Below are 24,938 nucleotides of genomic sequence, written 5' to 3'. Positions count from 1 at the left end.
GAGTTTAACAGAGCAGCGACAGGGAGAGCGAGACCAGCGAGGAGTTTAACAGAGCACTGACAAAGAGAGCGACACCAGCGAGGAGTTCAACAGAGCAGCGACAGAGAGAGCGAGACCAGTGAGGAGTTTAACAGAGCTGCGACAGGGAGGGCGAGACCAGCAAGGGATTTAACAGAGCAGCGACAGGGAGAGCGAGACCAGCGGCGAGTTTAACAGAGCAGCGACAGAGAGAGCGAGACCAGCAAGGAGTTTAACAGAGCAGCGACAGAGAAAGACCAGCGAGGAGTTTAACAGAGCAGCGACAGAGAGAGCGAGACCAGCGTGAAGCTTAACAGAGCAGCGACAGAGAGAGCGAGACCAGCGCGAAGTTTAACAGAGCAGCGACAGGGAAAGCGAGACCAGCGTGAAGTTTAACAGAGCAGCGACAGGGAAAGCGAGACCAGTGAGGAGTTCAACAGAGCAGCGACAGAGAGAGCGAGACCAGCGCGAAGTTTAACAGAGCTGCGACAGAGAGAGCGAGACCAGCGAGGAGTTTAACAGAGCAGCGACAGAGAAAGACTAGCGAGGAGTTTAACAGAGCAGCGACAGAGAGAGCGAGACCTGCGAGGAGTTTAACAGAGCAGCGACAGAGAGAGCGAGACCTGCGAGGAGTTTAACAGAGCAGCGACAGGGAGAGCGAGACCAGCGAGGAGTTTAACAGAGTAGCGACAGAGAGAGCGAGAACGACGCAAAGTTTAACAGAGCAGCGACAGTGAGAGCGAGACCAGCGAGGAGTTTAACAGAGTAGCGACAGAGAGACCGTGACCTGCGGGGAGTTTAACAGAGCAGCGACAGAGAGAGCGAGACCAGCGAGGAGTTTATCAGAGCAGCGACAGAGAGAGCGAGACCTGCGAGGAGTTTAACAGAGCAGCGACAGGGAGAGCGAGACCAGCGAGGAGTTTAACAGAGCAGCGACAGGGAGACCGTGACCAGTGGGGAGTTTAGCAGAGCAGCGACAGAGAGAGCGAGACCAGCGCGAAATTTAACAGAGCAGCGACAGAGAGAGCGAGACCTACGAGGAGTTTAACAGAGCAGCGACAGAGAGAGCGAGACCAGCGAGGAGTTCAACAGAGCAGCGACAGAGAAAGACCAGCGAGGAGTTTAACAGAGCAGCGACAGGGAGAGCGAGACCAGCGAGGAGTTTAACAGAGCAGCGACAGAGAGAGCGAGACCAACGAGGAGTTTAACAGAGCAGCGACAGAGAGAGCGAGACCAGCGAGGAGTTTAACAGAGCAGCGACAGAGAGAGCGAGACCTGCGAGGAGTTTAACAGAGCAGCGACAGAGAGAGCGAGACCTGCGAGGAGTTTAACAGAGCAGCGACAGGGAGAGCGAGACCAGCGAGGAGTTTAACAGAGCAGCGACAGAGAGAGCGAGAAATGCGAGGAGTTTCACAGAGCAGCGACAGAGAGAGGGAGACCAGCGAGGAGTTTAACAGAGCATCGACAGAGAAAGACCAGTGAGGAGTGCAACAGAGCAGCGACAGAGAGAGCGAGACCAGCGTGAAGCTTAACAGAGCAGCGACAGAGAGAGCGAGACCAGCGAGGAGTTTAACAGAGCAGCGACAGGGAGAGCGAGACCTGCGAGGAGTTTAACAGAGCAGCGACAGGGAGAGCGACACCAGCGTGAAGTTTAACAGAGCAGCAACAGAGAGAGCGAGACCAGCCAGGAGTTAAACAGAGCAGCGACAGAGAGAGAGAGACCAGCGAGGAGTTTAACAGAGCAGCGACAGAGAGCGAGACCAGCAAGGAGTTTAACAGAGCAGCGACAGAGAGAGCGAGACCAGCGAGGAGTTTAACAGAGCAGCGACAGAGAGCGAGACCAGCAAGGAGTTTAACAGAGCAGCGACAGAGAGAGCGAGACCAGCGAGGAGTTTAACAGAGCAGCGACAGAGATAGCGAGACCAGCGAGGAGTTTAACAGAACAGCGACAGAGAGACCGAGAACAGCGACAGAGAGAGCAAGACCAGCGAGGAGTTTAACAGAGCAGCGACAGAGACCGAGACCAGCGAGGAGTTTAACAGAGCAGCGACAGAGAGAGCGAGACCAGCGAGGAGTTTAACTGAGCAGCGACAGGGAGAGCGAGACCAGCTAGGAGTTTAACAGAGCAGCGACAGAGAGCGAGACCTGTGAGGAGTTTAACAGAGCAGCGACAGAGAGAGCGAGACCAGCGAGGAGTTTAACAGAACAGCGACAGAGAGCGAGACCAGTGGGGAGTTTCACAGAGCAGCGACAGAGAGAGCGAGACCAGCGAGGAGTTTAACAGAGCAGCGACAGGGAGACTGAGACCAGCAAGGAGTTTAACAGAGCAGCGACAGCGAGACTGAGACCAGCGAGGAGTTTAACAGAGCAGCGACAGGGAGTGCGAGACCAGCGAGGAGTTTAACAGAGCAGCGACAGAGAGACCGAGACCAGCGAGCAGTTTAACAAAGCAGCGACAGGGAGACCGAGACCAGCAAGGAGTTTAACAGAGCAGCGACAGGGAGAGCGACACCAGCGTGAAGTTTAACAGAGCAGCGACAGAGGGAGCGAGACCAGCGAGGAGTTTAACAGAGCAGCGACAGAGGGAGCGAGACCAGCGAGGAGTTTAACAGAGCAGCGACAGGGAGAGCGAGACCAGCGAGGAGTTTAACAGAGCACTGACAAAGAGAGCGACACCAGCGAGGAGTTCAACAGAGCAGCGACAGAGAGAGCGAGACCAGCGAGGAGTTTAACAGAGCTGCGACAGGGAGAGCGAGACCAGTAAGGGGTTTAACAGAGCAGCGACAGGGAGAGCGAGACCAGCGGCGAGTTTAACAGAGCAGCGACAGAGAGAGCGAGACCAGCGAGGAGTTTAACAGAGCAGCGACAGAGAAAGACCAGCGAGGAGTTTAACAGAGCAGCGACAGAGAGAGCGAGACCAGCGTGAAGCTTAACAGAGCAGCGACAGAGAGAGCGAGACCAGCGCGAAGTTCAACAGAACAGCGACAGAGAGAGCGAGACCAGCGAGGAGTTTAACAGAGCTGCGACAGAGAAAGACTAGCGAGGAGTTTAACAGAGCAGCGACAGAGAGAGCGAGACCTGCGAGGAGTTTAGCAGAGCAGCGACAGGGAGACCGTGACCAGCGAGGAGTTTATCAGAGCAGCGACAGAGAGAGCGAGACCTGCGAGGAGTTTAACAGAGCAGCGACAGGGTGAGCGAGACCAGCGAGGAGTTTAACAGAGCTGCGACAGGGAGACCGTGACCAGCGGGGAGTTTAACAGAGCAGCGACAGAGAGAGCGAGACCAGCGCGAAGTTTAACAGAGCAGCGACAGAGAGAGCGAGACCAGCGAGGAGTTTAACAGAGCAGCGACAGAGAGAGCGAGACCAGCGAGGAGTTTAACAGAGCAGCGACAGAGAGAGCGAGACCTGCGAGGAGTTTAACAGAGCAGCGACAGAGAGAGCGAGACCAGCGAGGAGTTTAACAGAGCAGCGACAGGGAGAGCGAGACCAGCGAGGAGTTTAACGGAGCAGCGACAGGGAGAGCGAGACCAGCGAGGAGTTTAACAGAGCAGCGACAGGGAGAGCGAGACCAGCGAGGAGTTTAACAGAGTAGCGACAGGGCGAGCGAGACCAGCGAGGAGTTTAACAGAGCAGCGACAGAGAAAGACTAGCGAGGAGTTTAACAGAGCAGCGACAGAGAGAGCGAGACCTGCGAGGAGTTTAACAGAGCAGCGACAGAGAGAGCGAGACCTGCGAGGAGTTTAACAGAGCAGCGACAGGAAGAGCGAGACCAGCGAGGAGTTTAACAGAGCAGCGACAGAGAGAGCGAGACCTGCGAGGAGTTTCACAGAGCAGCGACAGAGAGAGCGAGACCAGCGAGGAGTTTAACAGAGCATCGACAGAGAGAGCGAGACCTGCGAGGAGTTTAACAGAGCAGCGACAGGGAGAGCGAGAACGGCGCGAAGTTTAACAGAGCAGTGAGAGCGAGACCAGCGAGGAGTTTAACAGAGTAGCGACAGAGAGAGCGAGACCTGCGAGGAGTTTAACAGAGCACTGACAAAGAGAGCGACACCAGCGAGGAGTTCAACAGAGCAGCGACAGAGAAAGACCAGCGAGGAGTTTAACAGAGCAGCGACAGGGAGAGCGAGACCAGCGAGGAGTTTAACAGAGCAGCGACAGGGAGAGCGAGACCAGCAAGGGGTTTAACAGAGCAGCGACAGAGAGAGCGAGACCAGCGAGGAGTTTAACAGAGCAGCGACAGGGAGAGCGAGACCAGCGAGGAGTTTAACAGAGCAGCGACAGGGAGAGCGAGACCAGCGAGGAGTTTAACAGAGCAGCGACAGGGAGAGCGACACCAGCGTGAAGTTTAACAGAGCAGCGACAGAGAGAGCGAGACCGGCGAGGAGTTTAACAGAGCAGCGACAGAGAGAGCGAGACCAGCGAGGAGTTTAACAGAGCAGCGACAGAGAGCGAGACCAGCAAGGAGTTTAACAGAGCAGCGACAGAGAGAGCGAGACCAGCGAGGAGTTTAACAGAGCAGCGACAGAGAGCGAGACCAGCAAGGAGTTTAACAGAGCAGCGACAGGGAGAGCGAGACCAGCGAGGAGTTTAACAGAGCAGCGACAGGGAGAGCGAGACCAGCGAGGAGTTTAACAGAGCAGCGACAGAGAGCGAGACCAGCGAGGAGTTCAACAGAGAAAGACTAGCGAGGGGTTTAACAGAGCAGCGACAGGGAGAGCGAGACCAGCGAGGAGTTTAACAGAGCAGCGACAGAGAGAGCGAGACCTGTGAGGAGTTTAACAGAGCAGCGACAGAGAGAGCGAGACCAGCGAGGAGTTTAACAGAGCAGCGACAGAGAAAGACCAGCGAGGAGTTTAACAGAGCATCGACAGAGAAAGACTAGCGAGGAGTTTAACAGAGCAGCGACAGAGATAGCGAGACCAGCGAGGAGTTTAACAGAGCAGCGACAGAGAGACCGAGACCAGCGAGGAGTTTAACAGAGCAGCGACAGAGAGACCGAGACCAGCGAGGAGTTTAACAGAGCAGCGACAGAGATAGCGAGACCAGCGAGGAGTTTAACAGAGCAGCGACAGGGAGACCGTGACCAGCGGGGAGTTTAACAGAGCAGCGACAGAGAGAGCGAGACCAGCGAGGAGTTTAACAGAGCAGCGACAGAGACAGCGAGACCTGCGAGGAGTTTAAAAGAGCAGCGACAGAGAGAGCGAGACCAGTGAGGAGTTTAACAGAGCACTGACAAAGAGAGCGAGACCAGCGAGGAGTTTAACAGAGCAGCGACAGAAAGAGCGAGACCTGCGAGGAGTTTAACAGAGCAGCGACAGGGAGAGCGAGACCAGCGAGGAGTTTAACAGAGCAGCGACAGAGAGCGAGACCAGCGAGGAGTTCAACAGAGCAGCGACAGAGAAAGACCAGCGAGGAGTTTAACAGAGCAGCGACAGGGAGAGCGAGACCAGTGAGGAGTTTAACAGAGCAGCGACAGAGAGAGCGAGACCAGCGAGGAGTTTCACAGAGCAGCGACAGAGAAAGACCAGCGAGGAGTTTCACAGAGCAGCGACAGAGAGAGCGAGACCAGCGAGGAGTTTAACAGAGCAGCGACAGAGAGAGCGAGACCAGCGAGTAGTTTAACAGAGCAGCGACAGAGAGAGCGAGACCAGCGTGAAGTTTAACAGAGCAGCGACAGGGAAAGCGAGACCAGCGAGGTGTTTAACAGAGCAGCGACAGAGAGAGCGAGACCAGCGAGGAGTTTAACAGAGCAGCGACAGAGAAAGACTCGCGAGGAGTTTAACAGAGCAGCAACAGAGAGAGCGAGGCCTGCGAGGAGTTTAACAGAGCAGCGACAGAGAGAGCGAGACCAGCAAGGAGTTTAACAGAGCAGCGACAGGGAAAGCGAGACCAGCGAGGAGTTTAACAGAGCAGCGACAGAGAGAGCGAGACCAGCGCGAAGCTTAACAGAGCAGCGACAGGGAGAGCGAGACCAGCGAGGAGTTGAACAGAGCACTGACAAAGAGAGCGAGACCAGCGAGGAGTTTAACAGAGCAGCGACAGGGAGAGCGAGACCAGCGAGGAGTTTAACAGAGCAGCGACAGAGAGAGAAAGCTAGACCAGCGAGGAGTTTAACAGAGCAGCGACAGGGAGAGCGAGACCAGCGAGGAGTTTAACAGAGTAGCGACAGGGCGAGCGAGACCAGCGAGGAGTTTAACAGAGCAGCGACAGAGAAAGACTAGCGAGGAGTTTAACAGAGCAGCGACAGAGAGAGCGAGACCTGCGAGGAGTTTAACAGAGCAGCGACAGAGAGAGCGAGACCTGCGAGGAGTTTAACAGAGCAGCGACAGGAAGAGCGAGACCAGCGAGGAGTTTAACAGAGCAGCGACAGGGCGAGCGAGACCAGCGAGGAGTTTAACAGAGCAGCGACAGAGAAAGACTAGCGAGGAGTTTAACAGAGCAGCGACAGAGAGAGCGAGACCTGCGAGGAGTTTAACAGAGCAGCGACAGAGAGAGCGAGACCTGCGAGGAGTTTAACAGAGCAGCGACAGGAAGAGCGAGACCAGCGAGGAGTTTAACAGAGCAGCGACAGAGAGAGCGAGACCAGCGAGGAGTTTAACAGAGCATCGACAGAGAGAGCGAGACCTGCGAGGAGTTTAACAGAGCAGCGACAGGGAGAGCGAGAACGGCGCGAAGTTTAACAGAGCAGTGAGAGCGAGACCAGCGAGGAGTTTAACAGATTAGCGACAGAGAGAGCGAGACCTGCGAGGAGTTTAACAGAGCACTGACAAAGAGAGCGACACCAGCGAGGAGTTCAACAGAGCAGCGACAGAGAAAGACCAGCGAGGAGTTTAACAGAGCAGCGACAGGGAGAGCGAGACCAGCGAGGAGTTTAACAGAGCAGCGACAGGGAGAGCGAGACCAGCAAGGGGTTTAACAGAGCAGCGACAGAGAGAGCGAGACCAGCGAGGAGTTTAACAGAGCAGCGACAGGGAGAGCGAGACCAGCGAGGAGTTTAACAGAGCAGCGACAGGGAGAGCGAGACCAGCGTTGAGTTTAACAGAGCAGCGACAGGGAGAGCGACACCAGCGTGAAGTTTAACAGAGCAGCGACAGAGAGAGCGAGACCAGCGAGGAGTTTAACAGAGCAGCGACAGAGAGAGCGAGACCAGCGAGGAGTTTAACAGAGCAGCGACAGAGAGCGAGACCAGCAAGGAGTTTAACAGAGCAGCGACAGAGAGAGCGAGACCAGCGAGGAGTTTAACAGAGCAGCGACAGAGAGCGAGACCAGCAAGGAGTTTAACAGAGCAGCGACAGGGAGAGCGAGACCAGCGAGGAGTTTAACAGAGCAGCGACAGGGAGAGCGAGACCAGCGAGGAGTTTAACAGAGCAGCGACAGAGAGCGAGACCAGCGAGGAGTTCAACAGAGCAGCGACAGAGAAAGACTAGCGAGGGGTTTAACAGAGCAGCGACAGGGAGAGCGAGACCAGCGAGGAGTTTAACAGAGCAGCGACAGAGAGAGCGAGACCTGTGAGGAGTTTAACAGAGCAGCGACAGAGAGAGCGAGACCAGCGAGGAGTTTAACAGAGCAGCGACAGAGAAAGACCAGCGAGGAGTTTAACAGAGCATCGACAGAGAAAGACTAGCGAGGAGTTTAACAGAGCAGCGACAGAGATAGCGAGACCAGCGAGGAGTTTAACAGAGCAGCGACAGAGAGACCGAGACCAGCGAGGAGTTTAACAGAGCAGCGACAGAGAGACCGAGACCAGCGAGGAGTTTAACAGAGCAGCGACAGAGATAGCGAGACCAGCGAGGAGTTTAACAGAGCAGCGACAGGGAGACCGTGACCAGCGGGGAGTTTAACAGAGCAGCGACAGAGAGAGCGAGACCAGCGAGGAGTTTAACAGAGCAGCGACAGAGACAGCGAGACCTGCGAGGAGTTTAAAAGAGCAGCGACAGAGAGAGCGAGACCAGTGAGGAGTTTAACAGAGCACTGACAAAGAGAGCGAGACCAGCGAGGAGTTTAACAGAGCAGCGACAGAAAGAGCGAGACCTGCGAGGAGTTTAACAGAGCAGCGACAGGGAGAGCGAGACCAGCGAGGAGTTTAACAGAGCAGCGACAGAGAGCGAGACCAGCGAGGAGTTCAACAGAGCAGCGACAGAGAAAGACCAGCGAGGAGTTTAACAGAGCAGCGACAGGGAGAGCGAGACCAGTGAGGAGTTTAACAGAGCAGCGACAGAGAGAGCGAGACCAGCGAGGAGTTTCACAGAGCAGCGACAGAGAAAGACCAGCGAGGAGTTTAACAGAGCATCGACAGAGAGAGCGAGACCAGCGAGTAGTTTAACAGAGCAGCGACAGAGAGAGCGAGACCAGCGAGTAGTTTAACAGAGCAGCGACAGAGAGAGCGAGACCAGCGTGAAGTTTAACAGAGCAGCGACAGGGAAAGCGAGACCAGCGAGGTGTTTAACAGAGCAGCGACAGAGAGAGCGAGACCAGCGAGGAGTTTAACAGAGCAGCGACAGAGAAAGACTCGCGAGGAGTTTAACAGAGCAGCGACAGAGAGAGCGAGGCCTGCGAGGAGTTTAACAGAGCAGCGACAGAGAGAGCGAGACCAGCAAGGAGTTTAACAGAGCAGCGGCAGAGAAAGACCAGCGAGGAGTTTAACAGAGCAGCGACAGAGAGAGCGAGACCAGCGAGGACTTGAACAGAGCAGCGACAGAGAGAGCGAGACCAGTGGGGTGTTTAACAGAGCAGCGACAGAGATAGCGAGACCAGCGCGAAGTTTAACAGAGCAGCGACAGGGAAAGCGAGACCAGCGAGGAGTTTAACAGAGCAGCGAGAGAGAGAGCGAGACCAGCGCGAAGCTTAACAGAGCAGCGACAGGGAGAGCGAGACCAGCGAGGAGTTTAACAGAGCAGCGACAGGGAGAGCGAGACCAGCGAGGAGTTTAACAGAGCAGCGACAGAGAGAGAAAGCTAGACCAGTGGGGAGTTTAACAGAGCACCGACAGATAGAGAGAGAGAGACCAGTGGGTTGTTTAACAAAGCACCGACAGAGAGAGATAGAGACCAGTGGGGTGTTAAACAGAGCACTGACAGAGAGAGAGAGCGATAGAGACCAGTGGGGTGTTTAACAGAGCACCGCGAGAGAGAGAGAGAGAGACCAGTGGGGTGTTTAACAGAGCACCGACAGAGAGAGAGCAAGATCAGCGGGGTGTTTAACAAAGCAGAGAGAGAGAGACCAGTGGGGTGTTTACCAGAACACCGACGGAGAGACAGAGAGAGAGAGAGACCAGCGGGGTGTTTAACAGAGCACCAACAGAGAGAGAGAGAGACCAGCGGGGTGTTTAACAGAGCACCGACAGAGAGAGAGACCAGTGGGGTGTTTAACAGAGCACCGAGAGAGAGAGAGAGACCAGCGGGGTGTTTAACAGAGCACCGAGAGAGAGAGAGACACCAGCGGGGTGTTTAACAGAGCATCGACAGAGAGAGAGAGAGAGAGACCAGTGGGGTGTTTAACAAAGCACCGACAGAGAGAGAGACCAGTGGGGTGTTTAACAAAGCACCAACAGAGAGAGAGAGAGACCAGTGGAGAGTTTAACGGAGCACCGACAGAGAGAGAGAGAGAGACCAGTGGGGTGTTTAACAGAGCACCGACAGAGAGAGAGAGAGAGAGAGACCAGTGGGGTGTTCAACAAAGCACCGACAGAGAGAGAGAGACACCAGTGGGGTGTTTAACAGAGCACCGACAGAGAGAGAGAGAGAGACCAGTGGAGAGTTTAACAGAGCACCGACAGAGAGAGAGACCATTGGAGAGTTTAACAGATATCCGACAGAGAGAGAGAGAGAGAGAGACCAGTGGGGTGTTTAACAGAGCACCGACAGAGTGAGAGAGAGACCAGTGGGGTGTTTAACAGAGCACCGACAGAGAGAGAGAGAGAGACCAGTGGGGAGGGTATTGGTTCAAATTAGGACCGAGGAAATTAAAAATATTCAGTCGGGGGTGTGTATCAGTAAGTGTTCTCTTTATTGTTGAGTTGGACTAGAGGTATTAAAATTGATACAGGTACTAAATAGATTATTTAAAAAGAGAATAGGGAACTTTGTTTTGTTTAGATCATGGATGGGCTGTTGTGAATTATTAGTTGCAATTCCTGCGCCATGTGGGAACTTCAGGACACTTCATGTGTCTTGGGCGACTGTGTGTGTCGGATGTGTCTCCAGCTGCTTCAGCTTGAGCTCAGGATTTCCGAGTATGAGGGGCATTTGAAATCACTGCGGAGCATCAGGGTGGATGAGAGTTTCTTGGGCTGCACGTTCCAGGAGGTGTTCACCCCACAAGCAGTGAGAGTTCAGGGTAGTAGATGGGTGCCCATCTGGAAAAGTAGAAAGAGACAGGAAATGCCGGAGTCTTCTGGGTGTGTGCGGCTCTCCAATCATTTCTCAGCTTTGGAGACTGCTGGGAGTCATGATTCTTTGAAAGAATGCAGTTCTGACCATGGCACCAACGGACATGCGACTGTACAGGAAAGAGCAGCAAAGAGTAGAAATGCAGTTGTCATAGGTGATTCCATAGTCATGGGAACAGATAGGCATTTCTGTAACCGCTATCATGTTGCCTCCCTGGTGCCAGGGTAAAGGATATCACTGAGAGGGTGCAGGATATTCTGCAGAGGGAGGGAGTGAGCCAGAGTTGTGTTACACATTGGTGCCTCCAATATAGCAATGGCAAGGGCCATTGAGTCCTAAGACCTGATTTTCAGGAGCTAAGGAGGAAGTTAAAGAGTAGGATCTTGGAGGTAGTAATTTCTGGATTGCTCCCAGTGCCACATGCTCGCGAGAGCAGAAATAGGAAGTTAGAGAGGGTCAATGCGTGGCTTGAAGCATGGTGCTGGAGGGAGAGCTTCAGATTCTTGGCGCAATGGAACCAGTTCTGGGGCAGGGGGCACCTATTCAAAAGGGTTGGGTTGCACCTCAACACAACTGGGACCAATGTCCACGTGGGGAGATTCACTAGTGTGGTTGTGTTGGGTTTAAACTAAATTGGCAGGGGGATGGACGCCAGCATATCGAAGTAGAAAAGAGGAATAAGGTGTATAATGAGAGTGTGTTAGACAGTACTAGAGAAGGGAGTAGTTCCATATTGGATGGAAGCAGACTGAGAAGGACTACGAGGAATGCAAAGACAGGATTACAATGCATGTGTGTAAATGCACAAAGGTCACTGAGCTACAAACAGAAATAATAGTATGGGAATCTGATGTAGTGGCAATAATGGAAACGTGGCTTAAAAATGGTGAAGACTGGGCGCTTAATATGCAAGGATATAAAGTGTTCAGAAAAGAGAGAAGGAATAAAGGGAGGTGGGGTTGGCAGTAGTGATTCGGGAAGACATTGTAGTGTTGGCAAAGACCGAATCCATTTGGTTAGAGATGCGAAGCAAAAAGGGTGATGATGACACTACTGGGGGTATTCTATAGGTCTCCAAATAGAGAGAGGAGCAAATCTGCAGGGAAATCAGAGAGATGTGCAAGAACTATAGAGTGGTGATATTGGGGGACTTTAATTACCCAAATATCGGTTGGGATAATGTTAGAGTAAAGGGTAAGGAGGGGGATGAATTTCTAAAATGTGTTCAGGCGAACTTCCTTGATCAGTATGTTCTCAGCCCAACAAGAAAGGAGGCATTACTGGATCTGGTGCTGGGAAATGAGGTAGGTCAAGTGGACCAAGTGTCTGTGGGGAGCACTTGGGGAAGAGTGATCATTGTATCATAAGGTTTAGACTAGTAATGCAGAAAAGCAAGGAATGATATCAGGTAGAGTGACTAGATTGGAAGAGGGCTAATTTCAATGTGATGTGAAGGGATCTAGCCAGGAATCAACGATTGACACAAAGAGTTGTATCAGAATAATGGGTTATTTTTAAGGGAGAGATGCTTCTGGTACAGGCTAGGAACATTCCAACAAGGGCGAAAGTTAAGGGAACCAAAATCAGGACTCTTTGGATGACGGAGAAAGAGATAATGATGAAAGGGAAATCATGTTTAACAAACCTGTTGAAGTTTGAGGATGTGACTAGCAGAATAGATAAGGGGGAAGTAGTGGATGTGGTGTATTTGAATTTTCAGAAGCTTCCGATAAGGTCCCACGAAAGAGGTTAATAAAATTAGAGCACATGGGATTGGAGGTAATATACTGGCATGGATTGAGAATTGGTTAATGGACAGAAAAGAGAGAGTAGGAATAAACGGGTCATTGTCAGGTTGGCAGGCTGTGAATAATGGGGTTCCACAAGGATCTGTGCTTGGGCTTCAGCTTTTCACAAGCTATATCAATGATTTGGATGATAAGAACATAAGAAATAGGAGCAGGAGGAGGCCATTCAATCCTTCGAGCTTGCTCTGTCATTCAGTGGGATCATGGCTAATCTTCCACGCCATTTTCCTGCACTATCTCCCTATCCCATGATGTTTTTAATATGTAGAAATCTATCGATCTCAGTCTTGAACATACTCAACGACTGAGCCTCCACAGCCCTCTGGGGCAGAGAATTCCAAAGATTCACCACCCTCTGAATGAAGAAATTCCTCCGTCCTAAATGACCTGCCCCTTTATTCTGAGACTGTGTCCCCGGTTCTGGGCTCTCCAGCCAGGGGAAACATCCTTCCTGCATCTACCCTGTCGCGTCCTGTAAGAATTTTCTATATTTGAATGAGATCACCTCTCATTCTTCTAAACTCCAGAGAATAAAGGCCCAGTCTATTTAATCTTTCCTCATAGGACAATCCCTCCATCCCAGAATTAGTTTGGTGAATCTTCGTTGCACTCCCTCTATGACAAGTACATCCTTAGATGAGCAGACCAGAACTGCACACAATACTCCAGGCCTGGTGTCACCATAATTACAATACTCCTATACTCAAATACTCTTGTAATCAAGACCACCACACTGATTATAAAAGCAAAATACTGCAGATGCTGGAAATCTGAAACAAAAACAAGAAATGCTGGATTCACTCAGCAGGTCTGGCAGCATCTGTGGAAAGAGAAGCAGAGTTAACGTTTCGGGTCAGTGACCCTTCTTCGGAACTGACAAATATTAGAAAAGTCACAGAATCTGTGACTTTTCTAATATTTGTCAGTTCCGAAGAAGGGTCACTGACCCGAAACGTTAACTCTGCTTCTCTTTCCACAGATGCTGCCAGACCTGCTGAGTGAATCCAGCATTTCTTGTTTTTGCACCACACTGATTTTCCTTCTTAATTGCTTGTAGTACCTGCGTGTTAGTTTTCAGTGACTCATGAACAAGGACACTCAAGTTCCTTTGAAGGTCAACACTTCCCAGCCTTTTACCATTTAAGAAAAACTCGGTTTCTGTTCTCCGACCAAAATGGATAACCTCACATTTCTCCACAGTGTATTCCATCTGCCAAATTTGTGCTCACCCGCTTAGCCTCTCCAAATCCCCTTGAACATCTTTGCATCCTCCTCACAACCCACACTTCATCCGAGTTTTGTGTTATCTGTAAAATTGGATTCAATTCAACTAGAGAACAGGCCATCCTAGACTGAGTATTGTGTAATGAGAGAGGAATAATTGACAATCTAGTTGTGCAAGACTCCTTGGGGATGAGCGACTATAATATGATAGAATTCTTCATCAAGATGGAGAGTGACGTAGTTGATTCTGAGACTAGAACACAGTGGCGCAGTGGTTAGCACCGCAGCCTCACAGCTCCAGCGACCCGGGTTCGGTTCTGGGTACTGCCTGTGCGGAATTTGCAAGTTCTCTCTGTGACCGCGTGGGTTTCCGCCGGGTGCTCTGGTTTCCTCCCACAGCCAAAGACGTGCAGGTTGATAGGTAAATTGGCCATTGTAAATTGCCCCTAGTGTAGGTAGGTGGTAGGAGAATGATGGGGGTGTGGTAGGGAATATGGGATTAATGGAGGATTAGTATAAATGGGTGGTTGTTGGTCAGCACAGACTTCGTGGGCCGAAGGGCCTGTTTTAGTGCTGTATCTCTCTATGACTCTAACATAAGAACGTAAGAAATAGGAGCAGGAGTAGGCCATTCAGCCCCTCAAGCCTGCCCCACCATTCAATAAGATCATGGCTGATCTGTCCCAGGCCTCAACTTCTTTTTCGGGCCTGCTCCACCTAACCCTCGACTCCCCAAGATTTCAAAAATCTACTTACCTCCTGTTAAATGCATTTAGTGATCTAGCTTCCACAACTCTCTGAGTCAAAGAATTCCAGAATTCACCACCCTCTGAGAGAAGAAATTCCCTCGCATCTCAGTTTTAAATGTGTGACCCCTTATTCTGTAACTATGTCCCCTAGTTCGAGTTTCCCCCCCATTCGTGGAAACATCTTCTCAACATCTACCCTGTCAAGCCCCCTTAAAATCTTATGTTTCTATAAGATCACCTCTCATTCTTCTAAACTCCAATGAATAAAGGCCTAACCTGTTTAGCCATTCTTGATAAGACAACCCCTTCATCTCAGGAATCAGTCTAGTGAACCTTTTCTGAACTGCCTCCAATGCTAGTATATCATTCCTTAAATACGGGGACCAAAACTGTACACAGCACTCCAGGTGTGACCTCACCAACACCCTGTACAGTTGTAACAGGACTTCCCTATTTTTAAACTCTAACCCCCTCGCAAAAAAGGCCAAAATTCCATTTGCCTTCCTAATTAATTGCTGCACCTGCATGCTAACCTTTTGTGTTTCATGTACAAGAACACCCAGATCCCTCTGTACTGCAGTATTTTGTAGTCTTTCTCCATTTAAATAATCATCTGCCTTTTTATTCTTCCTACCAAAGTGGATGGTCTCACACTTTCCCACATTAAACTCCATCTGCCAAGTTTTTGCTCACTCACTTAACCTATCTATATCCCATTGCAGATTCTTTGTGTCCTCATCACAATATGCCTTCCCACCTATTTTTGTATCATCAGCAAATTTGGATACACTACACTCTGTCCCTTTCTCCAAGTCATTAATATAGATAGTAAATAGTTGAGGCCCTAGGACTGAACCTTGTTAGACCCCACTGGTTATGGCTTTCCAACCTGAAAAAGACCCATTGATCCTGACTCTCTGCTTTCTGTGTGTTAGCCAGTCCTCAATCCATGCCAACACATTAACCCCAATACCCTGAGCTCTTATTTTGTGCAATAACCTTTTATGTGGCACCTTATCAAACGCCTTCTGAAAATCCAAATACACTACATCTACCTGTTATATCCTCAAAGAACGCTAATAAATTTGTCAAACATGATTTCCCTTTCATAAAACCATGTTGACTCTGTTTGATTGCTTTATGTTTTTCTAAATGTCCTGCTATTTCTTCCTTAATAATGGACTCTAGCATTTTCCCAATGACTGATGTTAAGCTGACTGGTCTGTAGGTTTCCTGCTTTCTGTCTCCCTCCTTTCTTGAATAGGGGTGTCACATTAGCGGTTTTCCAATTCGCTGGTAACCTTCCGGAATCCAGTGAGTTTTGGTATATTATGACCAATGCCTCCACGATCTCTGCAGCCACTTTTAAAACACATGGATGCAGGCCATCAGGCCCTGGCAACTTGTCTGCCTTTAGTCCCATCAGTTTGTCCAGCACCTTTTCCCTCGTGATAGAGACTGTTGCAAGTTCCTTCCTCCCATTTACACCTTGTTCATCTATTATTGTTGGGATGTTTATAGTGTCCTCCACCGTGAAAACCGATGCAAAATATTGGTTTAAGTTATCTGCCATTTCCCTGTTCCCTGTTATTAATTTCCCAGTCTCATCCTCTGAGGGTCCCACACTTACTTTAGCCACTCTCTTCCTTTTTATATACCCAAAGAAGCTCTTACTGTTTGTTTTTATATTTCTTGTCAATTTACTCTCATATTCAATTTTCTCCCTCTTTATTAGTTTTTTAGTCATCCACTGCTGGTTTCTAAAAAATTCCCAATCCTCTGGCCGACCACTCGTTTTCACCGCATTGTACACCTTTGTTTTTGATTTGATATTCTCCTTAACTTCCTTTGTTATCCACGGGTGGTTCATCGTTCTCTTCGAGTCCTTCCTTCTGACTGGAATAAATGTTTGCTGAGTGTTATGAAATATCTGTTTAAAAGTCTGCCACTGCTCATCTACTGACTTCCCCTGGGTCCTGAATCTTAATAAAGGAAACTACGAAGGTATGAGGCGCAAGTTGGCTATGATGGATTGGGAAATGTTACTTAAAGGGATGACGGTGGAAAGGCAATGGTAAACATTCAAACAGCGCATGGATGAACTGCAACAGTTGTTTATTCCTGTCTGGCGCAAAAGGAAAACGGGAAAGGTAGCCAAGCCATGGCTTACAAGGGAAATTAGAGATAGCATTAGATCCAAAGAAGAGGCATACAAATTCACCAGAAAAAACAACAGACCTGAGGATTGGGAGCAGTTTAAAATTCAGCAAAGGAGGACCAAGGGATTGATTAAGAAGAGGAAAATAGAGTACGAGCTTGCGGGGAACATAAAAACTGACTGTAAAAGTTTCTGTAGGTATGTGAAGAGAAAAAGATTGGTGAAGACAAATGTAGGTCCCTTACAGTCAGAAACAGGGGAATTTATTAAGGGGAATAAAGAAATGGCTGACCAACTAAATGCATACTTTGGTTCTGTCTTCACAAAGGAGGACACAAATATCATACCAGAAATGTTGGGGAACACAGGGCTTAGCGAGAGAGGGGAACTGAAAGAAATCAGTAGAGAAATGGTGTTGGGGAAATTGAAAGGAAATGGCCCTAGAAATAGTGGATGCATTGATGGTCATCTTCCAAGATGCTATAGACTCTGGAACAGTTTCTACAGATTAGAGGGTAGCTAATGTAACCCCACTATTTAAAAAGGGAGGTAGAGGGAAAGCAGGGAATTATAGACCAGTCAGCCTGATGTCGGTAGTGGGGAAAATTCTTGTGTCCATAGCAGAGCACTTGGAGAACAGTGGTAGAATCGGACAGAGTCAACAGAGATTTACGAATGCTTGACAAATCTACTAGAATTCTTCAAGGATGTAACTAGTAGAGTTGATGAGGGGGCACCAGTGCTTTATTTGGACTTTGAGAAGACTTTCGACAAATCCCACATAAGAGATTAGCGTGTAAAATTAAAGTGCATGGGATTGGTGTAGTGTATTGCGATGGATAGAAAATTGGTTGGCAGACAGAAAACAAGAGTAGGAATGAACGGGTCTTTTTCCGAATGGCAGGCAGTGACTAGTGGAATACCGCAGGGGTCAGTACTAGGACCCCAGCTATTCACAATATATATTCATGATTTAGATGAGGGAACTAAATGTAATATCTCCAGATTTGCAGATGACACAATACTGGTGGGAGGGTGAATTGTGAGGAGGATGCAGAGAGGCTTCAGGGTGATTTGGACAAGTTGAGTGAGTGGGCTAATGCATGGCAGATGCAGTATAATGTGGATAAATGTGAGGTTATCCACTTTGGTAGCAAAAACAGGAAGGCAGATTATTATCTGAACGGCTAAAAACTGAGAGAGGGGAATATGCAACAAGACCTGGGTGTTCTTGTGCACCAGTCGCTGAAGGTAAGCATGCAGGTGCAATAGGTGGTAAAAAAGGCAAATGGTATGTTGGCCTTCATAGCGAGAGGATTCGAGTATAGGAGCAGAGATGTCTTGCTGCAATTATCCAGGGCCTTGGTGAGGCCACACCTGGAATATCGTGTGCAGTTTTGGTCTCCTTATCTGAGGAAGGATGTTCTTGCTATAGAGGGAGTGCAGTGAAGGTTTACCAGACTGATACCTGGGATGGTGGGACTGACGTATGAGGAGAGATTGAGTCGGTTAGGATTATATTCGCTGGAGTTCAGAAGAGTGAGGGGGAATCTCATAGAAATCTAAAAAATTCTAACAGGACTTGACAGGGTAGATGCAGGAAGGATGTTCCTGATGGTGGGGGAGTCCAGAACCAGGGGTCATAGTCTAAGGATATGGGGTAAACCATTCAGGACTGAGATAAGGAGAAATTTCTTCACCCAGAGAGTGGTGAGCCTGTGGAATTCGCTACCACAGGAAGCAGTTGAGGCCAAAACATTATATGTTTTCAAGAAGGAGTTAGATATAGCTCTTGGGGTGAAAGGGATCAAAGGATATGGGGGGAAAGCAGGAACAGTTTACTGAGTTGGATGATCAGCCATGATCATAATGAATGGTGGAGCAGGCTCGAAGGGCCAAATGGCCTACTCCTGCTCCTAGTTTCTATGAATAACTGTGGCCCAAGCATTGATCCTTGTGGTACTCCACTCGTCATTGCCTGCCAAGCTGAAAGTGAACCATTTATTCCTACTGTTTTCTGTTGGTTAACCAATTCTCAATCCATGCCAGTATATTCCCCCAAATCCCATGTGCTCTAACTTTGTTTACGAACCTGTTGTGTGGGACCTGAAAATCTAAAGATATCACATCCACCAGTTCCCCATTATGTGTTCTGCTAGGTACATCCTCAGAAACACTTCAACAGGTTTGTTCAATATGATTTCCCTCTCAGAAATCCAGGTTGATTCTGCATTGTTTTCTCAGTGTCCTGTTATCGCATCCTTTATTATAGATTCTAACATTTTCCCTACAACTGATGTCAGGTTAACAGGTCTGTGGATCCCTGTTTTCTCTCTCCCTCCTTTATTAAATAGTGGGGTTACAATTGCCTCTATCCAATCTGCAGGAACCATTCCAGAGTCTATAGAATTTTGAAAGATGAACACCAGTGCATCCACTATCTCTACAGCCACCTCTTTCAACACTCTGGGATGTACATCATCAGGACCACGGATTTACCAACTTTAAGCCCCATTAATTTCTCGAGTGCTACTGTACATTTTTTTTCTCATTTTCTAATATCTTGCAGTTCTTTGTTTACACTAGATCCTTGATTCTCTGTTATTTCTGAGAGGTTTTTAGTATTTTGCTCCATGAAGGCAGACCCAAAGTATTTGTTTAGTTTCTCTGCCAATTCCTTATTCCCCATTGTAAATTCTCCTGACTCTGCTTGTAATGGACCCACATTTGTTTTTAGTAATCTTTTCTTTTTTATACACTTATAGAAACTTTTACATAGCTTTTTTGTGCATTAATGGAATGTATTTTTGTTGTAAACTATGTATTAGTTCTTTAAATGTGAGCCATTGCCTGTCGACCATCATATCCTTTAACATAGTTTTCCAATCCCCAGTAGCCAATTTGCCCCTCATGCCTTTGTTTAGATTTAACACCCTAGTTTCTGATTGAACTACATCACTTTCAAAGTTAATGTAAAATTCAATCATATCATTGTCACTCTTTTCTAAAGGCACCTTTACAACAAGATTATTAATTAGCTCTTTTTCTTGCCAAACTTGTCTTTCTTCCTCACAGGAACATGCTGGTCCTGGATTCTAATCAGCTGACGATTGAAAGACTCCCACATGTCAGATGTTGATTTACCCTCAAACAGCCGCCCCCAATCTAAATTCTTCATTTCCTGCCTAATATTGTTATAATTAGCCTTCCCCCAATTTAGCACCTTCACCAGAGGACTACTCTTATCCTTACCCACAAGTACCTTAAAACTTATGGAATTATGGTCACTGTTCCCGAAATGCTCCCCCACTGAAACTTCGACCACCTGGCCGGGCTCATTCCCCAATACCAGGTCCAGAATGTCCCCATCCCTAGTTGGACTATCTACATACTGTTTCAAGAAGCCCTCCTGGATGCTCCTCACAAATTCTGCCCCATCCAAGCCCCTAGCACTAAGTGAGTCCCAGTCAATATAGGGGAAGTTAAAATCACCCACCACCACAACCCTGTTGCCTTTACATCTTTCCAAAATCTGTCTACATATCTGCTCCTCGACCTCCTGCTGGCTGTTGGGAGGCCTGTAGTAAACCCCCAACATCGTGACTGCACCTTTCCTATTCCTGAGCTCCACCCATATTGCCTTGCTGCACGACCCCTCCGAGGTGTCCTCCCGCAGTACAGCTGTGATATTCTCCTTAATCAGTAATGCAACTCCCCCACCCCTTTTACATCCCCCTCTATCCTGCCTGAAGCTTCTAAAGCCTGGAACATTTAGCTGCCAATCCTGCCCTTCCCTCAACCAAGTCTCTGTAATAGCAACAACATCATATTTCCAAGTACTAATCCAAGCTCTAAGTTCATCTGCTTTACCTGTTATACTTCTCGCATTGAAACAACTGCACTTCAGACCAGCAGTCCCGCTGTGCTCCGCAACATCTCCCTGCCTGCTCTTCCTCTTAGTCCTACTGGCCTTATTTACTATGTCCTCCTCATTTATTTCACTTGCTGTCCGACTGCTCTGGTTCCCACCTCCCTGCCACACTAGTTTAAACCCTCCCGAGTGACGCTAGCAAACCTCGCAGCCAGGATATTAGTGCCCTTCCAGTTTAGATGCAACCCGTCCTTCTTGTACAGGTCCCATCTGTCCCTGAAGAGAGCCCATGGTCCAGATATCTGAAACCCTCCCTTCTACACCAGCTGCTCAGCCACATGTTTAGCTGCACTATCTTCCTATTTCTAGCCTCACTGGCACGTGGCACAGGGAGTAATCCCGAGAGATCCTGTTTTTTAACTTACTACCTAACTCCCTCAACTCCCCCTGCAATTCCTCTTTCTCCCTCTACACCAAATTCCCATAAGAACTAAATTCCCACCTTCACGCTCTGACTAACTCACTCAGGTGAAGTCTCCACTCTGTATGGCCCTCACTTTGTGGGGAACAAATGTAATATTTCCAAAATAAAAGGAAAATACTGAAGATGCTGGAAATCTGAAATAAAAACAGAACGTGCTGGAAAAACTCAGCAGGTCTGGCACTATCTTTGGAGAGAGAAGCAGAGTTAGCGTTTCAGGTCTGTGACCTTTCATATGTCCAAAGAGACCTGAGTGTCCTTGTCAATAACTCAGTGAAAGCGAACATGCAGGTGCAGCAAGCAATTAAGAAGGCAAATGGGATGTTGGCCTTCATCACAATAGGCTTTGAGTACAGGAGTGAAGATGCCTTGCTGCAATTGTATAGAGCTTTGGTGAGACCTGGAGTATTGTGTACAGTTTTGGTCTCCTTACCTAAGGAAGGATATGTTTGCCATAGAGGGAGTGCAACAAAGGTTCACCAAACTAATTCTTGGGATGGTGGGATTGTCCTATGAGGAGAGATTGAGGAGTCTGACCCTGTATTCTCTGGAGTTTAGAAGAATGAGAGGTGATCTCATTCAGACATACACAAAATTCTTACAGGGCTCGACAGGGTAGATGCAGGAAGGATGTTTCGCCTGGCTGGAGAGTCTAGAACCAGGGAACACAGTTTTAGAATAAAGGGACAGGCCATTTACAACTGGGATGAGGAGGAATCTCTTCACTCGGAGGGTGGTAGATCTTTGGAATTCTCTACCCCAGAGGTTTGTGGAGGCTCAGTCATTGAGGACAATGAAGTGCGTGGTATTAAAGGAACGGTAACTTGGGTACATAATTGGCTAACGGAGAGAGGGTAGAGAGTAGTGATGAATGGATGTTTTTCTGACTGGAGAGAAGTATATAATGGGATCTCCCAGGGGTTGGTATTGGGAGCATGGCTTTTCCTGTTGTACATAGAACAAAGAACAAAGAAAATTACAGCACAGGAACAGGCCCTTCGGCCCTCCAAGCCTGCGCCGATCCAGATCCTCTATCTAAACATGACGCCTATTTTCTTAGGGTCTGTATCTCTTTACTTCCTGCCCATTCATGTATCTGTCTAGATACATCTTAAAAGATGCTATCGTGCCCGCGTCTACCACCTCCGCTGGCAACGCGTTCCAGGCACCCACCACCCTCTGCGTAAAGAACTTTCCACGCATATCCCCGCTAAACTTTTCCCCTCGCACTTTGAACTCGTGACCCCTAGTAATTGCATCCCCCACTCTGGGAAAAAGCTTCTTGCTATCCACCCTGTCTATACCTCTCATGATTTTGTACACCTCAATCAGGTCCCCCCTCAACCTCCGCCTTTCTAATGAAAATAATCCTAATCTACTCAACCTCTCTTCATAGCTAGCGCCCTCCATACCAGGCAACATCCTGGTGAACCTCCTCTGCACCCTCTCCAAAGCATCCACATCCTTTTGGTAATGTGGCGACCAGAACTGCGCGCAGTATTCCAAATGTGGCCGAACCAAAGTCCTATACAACTGTAACATGACTTGCCAACTCTTGTACTCAATACCCCGTCCGATGAAGGAAAGCATGCCGTATGCCTTCTTGACCACTCTATTTACCTGCGTTGCCACCTTCAGGGAACAATGGACCTGAACACCCAAATCTCTCTGTACATCAATTTTCCCCAGGACTTTTCCATTTACTGTCTTGAATTGGATCTTCCAAAATACATCACCTCGCATTTGCCCTGATTGAACTCCATCTGCCATTTCTCTGCCCAACTCTCCAATCTATCTATATTCTGCTGTATTCTCTGACAGTCCCCTTCACTATCTGCTACTCCACCAATCTTAGTGTCGTCTGCAAACTTGCTAATCAGACCACCTATACTTTCCTCCAAATCATTTATGTATATCACAAACAACAGTGGTCCCAGCACGGATCCCTGTGGAACACCACTGGTCACACGTCTCCATTTTGAGAAACTCCCTTCCACTGCTACTCTCTGTCTCCTGTTGCCCAGCCAGTTCTTTATCCATCTAGCTAGTACACCCTGGACCCCATGCGACTTCACTTTCTCCATCAGCCTACCATGGGGAACCTTATCAAACGCCTTACTGAAGTCCATGTATATGACATCTACAGCCCTTCCCTCATCAATCAACTTTGTCACTTCCTCAAAGGTAAGACATGACCTTCCCTGCACAAAACCATGTTGCCTATCACTGATAAGCCCATTTTCTTCCAAATGGGAATAGATCCTATCCCTCAGTATCTTCTCCAGCAGCTTCCCTACCACTGACGTCAGGCTCACCGGTCTATAATTACCTGGATTATCCCTGCTACCCTCCTTAAACAAGGGGACAACATTAGCAATTCTCCAGTCCTCCGGGACCTCACCCGTGTTCAAGGATGCTGCAAAGATATCTGTTAAGGCCCCAGCTATTTCCTCTCTCGCTTCCCACAGTAACCTGGGATAGATCCCATCCGGACCTGGGGACTTGTCCACCTTAATGCCTTTTAGAATACCCAACACTTCCTCCCTCCTTATGCCGACTTGACCGAGAGTAATCAAACATCTGTCCCTAACCTCAACATCCGTCATGTCCCTCTCCTCGGTGAATACCGATGCAAAGTACTCGTTTAGAATCTCACCCATTTTCTCTGACTCCACGCATAACTTTCCTCCTTTGTCCTTGAGTGGGCCAATCCTTTCTCTAGTTACCCTCTTTCTCCTTATATATGAATAAAAGGCTTTGGGATTTTCCTTAACCCTGTTTGCTAAAGATATTTCATGACCTCTTTTAGCCCTCTTAATTCCTCGTTTCAGATTGGTCCTACATTCCCGATATTCTTCCAAAGCTTCGTCTTTCTTCAGCCGCCTAGACCTTATGTATGCTTCCTTTTTCCTTTTAGCTAGTCTCACAATTTCACCTGTCATCCATGGTTCCCTAATCTTGCCATTTCTATCCCTCATTTTCACAGGAACATGTCTCTCCTGCACGCTAATCAACCTCTCTTTAAAAGCCTCCCACATATCAAATGTGGATTTACCTTCAAACAGCTGCTCCCAATCTACATTCCCCAGATCCTGCCGAATTTTGGTATAGTTGGCCTTCCCCCAATTTAGCACTCTTCCTTTGGGACCACTCTCGTCTTTGTCCATGAGTATTTTAAAGCTTACGGAATTGTGATCACTATAAATTACCTGGATGTGCGTATAGGGAGTACAATTTCAAAGTTTGTGGATGATACAAAACTTGGCATCGCAGTGAGTATTAAAGTAGGAAACTTCAGGAGACCAGAGACCGTTTGTATCTACGACGTGTCTGCCCATTTCACAATGTAATGTGGGTAAGTGTCGAGTGATCCCCTTTGGGAGAAACAACATGGATAGGTGGTAGAATCTAGTGCTGGTCATGAGCACAACAGACTGGTGTAGCAGCTTAAAATTAGCATCTCTGCTGAAGTAACAAAGAACAGTTTGAACTGTTGTGGACAATTACTGGGTCTCATGGTTGACTCTTGTCCTTAACTAGGTGTAGATCACGCTTGGTTACTGACTTTTATTTATATTTTACAGAGATAACTGAGACTCCAAAAAGCAGCAAGCTGGTGAGTAACATACAGTCAACTTAGACAGAAGTTGTACAGTGAGGAATTACTGCCCTGTAAGTCAATACTTAACTCTTATACAGCGTCATTGCCTCAAATACAGCTACCACATTACTATAGTGACACGCTCTCTACCTAGCTGCACAAACTGCTGAGAAGCAATGACTGCCCTACATGGAAGGGACTCCATGTGTATAGCTGTGACACAGAGCCCTGCTGGTTATTTATGGTAATAGCACATCTTGTGGCCTGTAATTCCAGTCCATTTATTCATTGGAATGTTGTTTACCTGTACTTAAAGGCCCTGGGCCCAAACACTCTTGCTTTTGCACTGTATGTCAGCCCTGAAGATGCAGTGACTCAGTTTCACTCATTTCACATCCTCTCCGGCTCCCGGTTCATGCTCTCATTCTCGCACACCGTCCCCGTTCTCGCCCCTGGTCCCTGTTCTCCCTCTCGCTCCCCGTCCTGGTCCCTGTTCTCCCTCTCGCTCCCCGTCCTGGTCCCCGCTCTCCCACTCTCTCCCCGTCCTGGTCCCTGTTCTCCCCCTTGCTCCCCGTCCTGGTCCCCATTCTTCCACTCTCTCCCCGTCCTGGTCCCTGTTCTCCCCCTCGCTCCCCGTCC

At 48.7% G+C, this 24,938-nt stretch overlaps 1 protein-coding gene across 3 annotated transcripts in view; it reads left to right on the top strand.

Moving 5' to 3' along the window:
- The window catches only part of LOC137365475 (dynactin subunit 1-like), a 336,296-nt gene that overhangs the window by 99,634 nt on the left and 211,724 nt on the right, over positions 1–24,938 (top strand). For all 3 annotated transcript variants that reach the window (XM_068028030.1, XM_068027981.1, XM_068027938.1), the window contains exon 4: positions 24,283–24,314. In XM_068028030.1, coding sequence (XP_067884131.1) covers positions 24,283–24,314 — 32 coding nt within the window. The remainder of the gene's footprint in view (positions 1–24,282; positions 24,315–24,938) is intronic.

This window comes from Heterodontus francisci, chromosome 1 (assembly GCF_036365525.1).
Source record: "Heterodontus francisci isolate sHetFra1 chromosome 1, sHetFra1.hap1, whole genome shotgun sequence".
NCBI lineage: Eukaryota > Metazoa > Chordata > Chondrichthyes > Heterodontiformes > Heterodontidae > Heterodontus > Heterodontus francisci.
The sequence above is the reverse complement of the archived record's forward strand: the minus strand, read 5'-3'. Positions and strand labels throughout refer to the sequence as shown.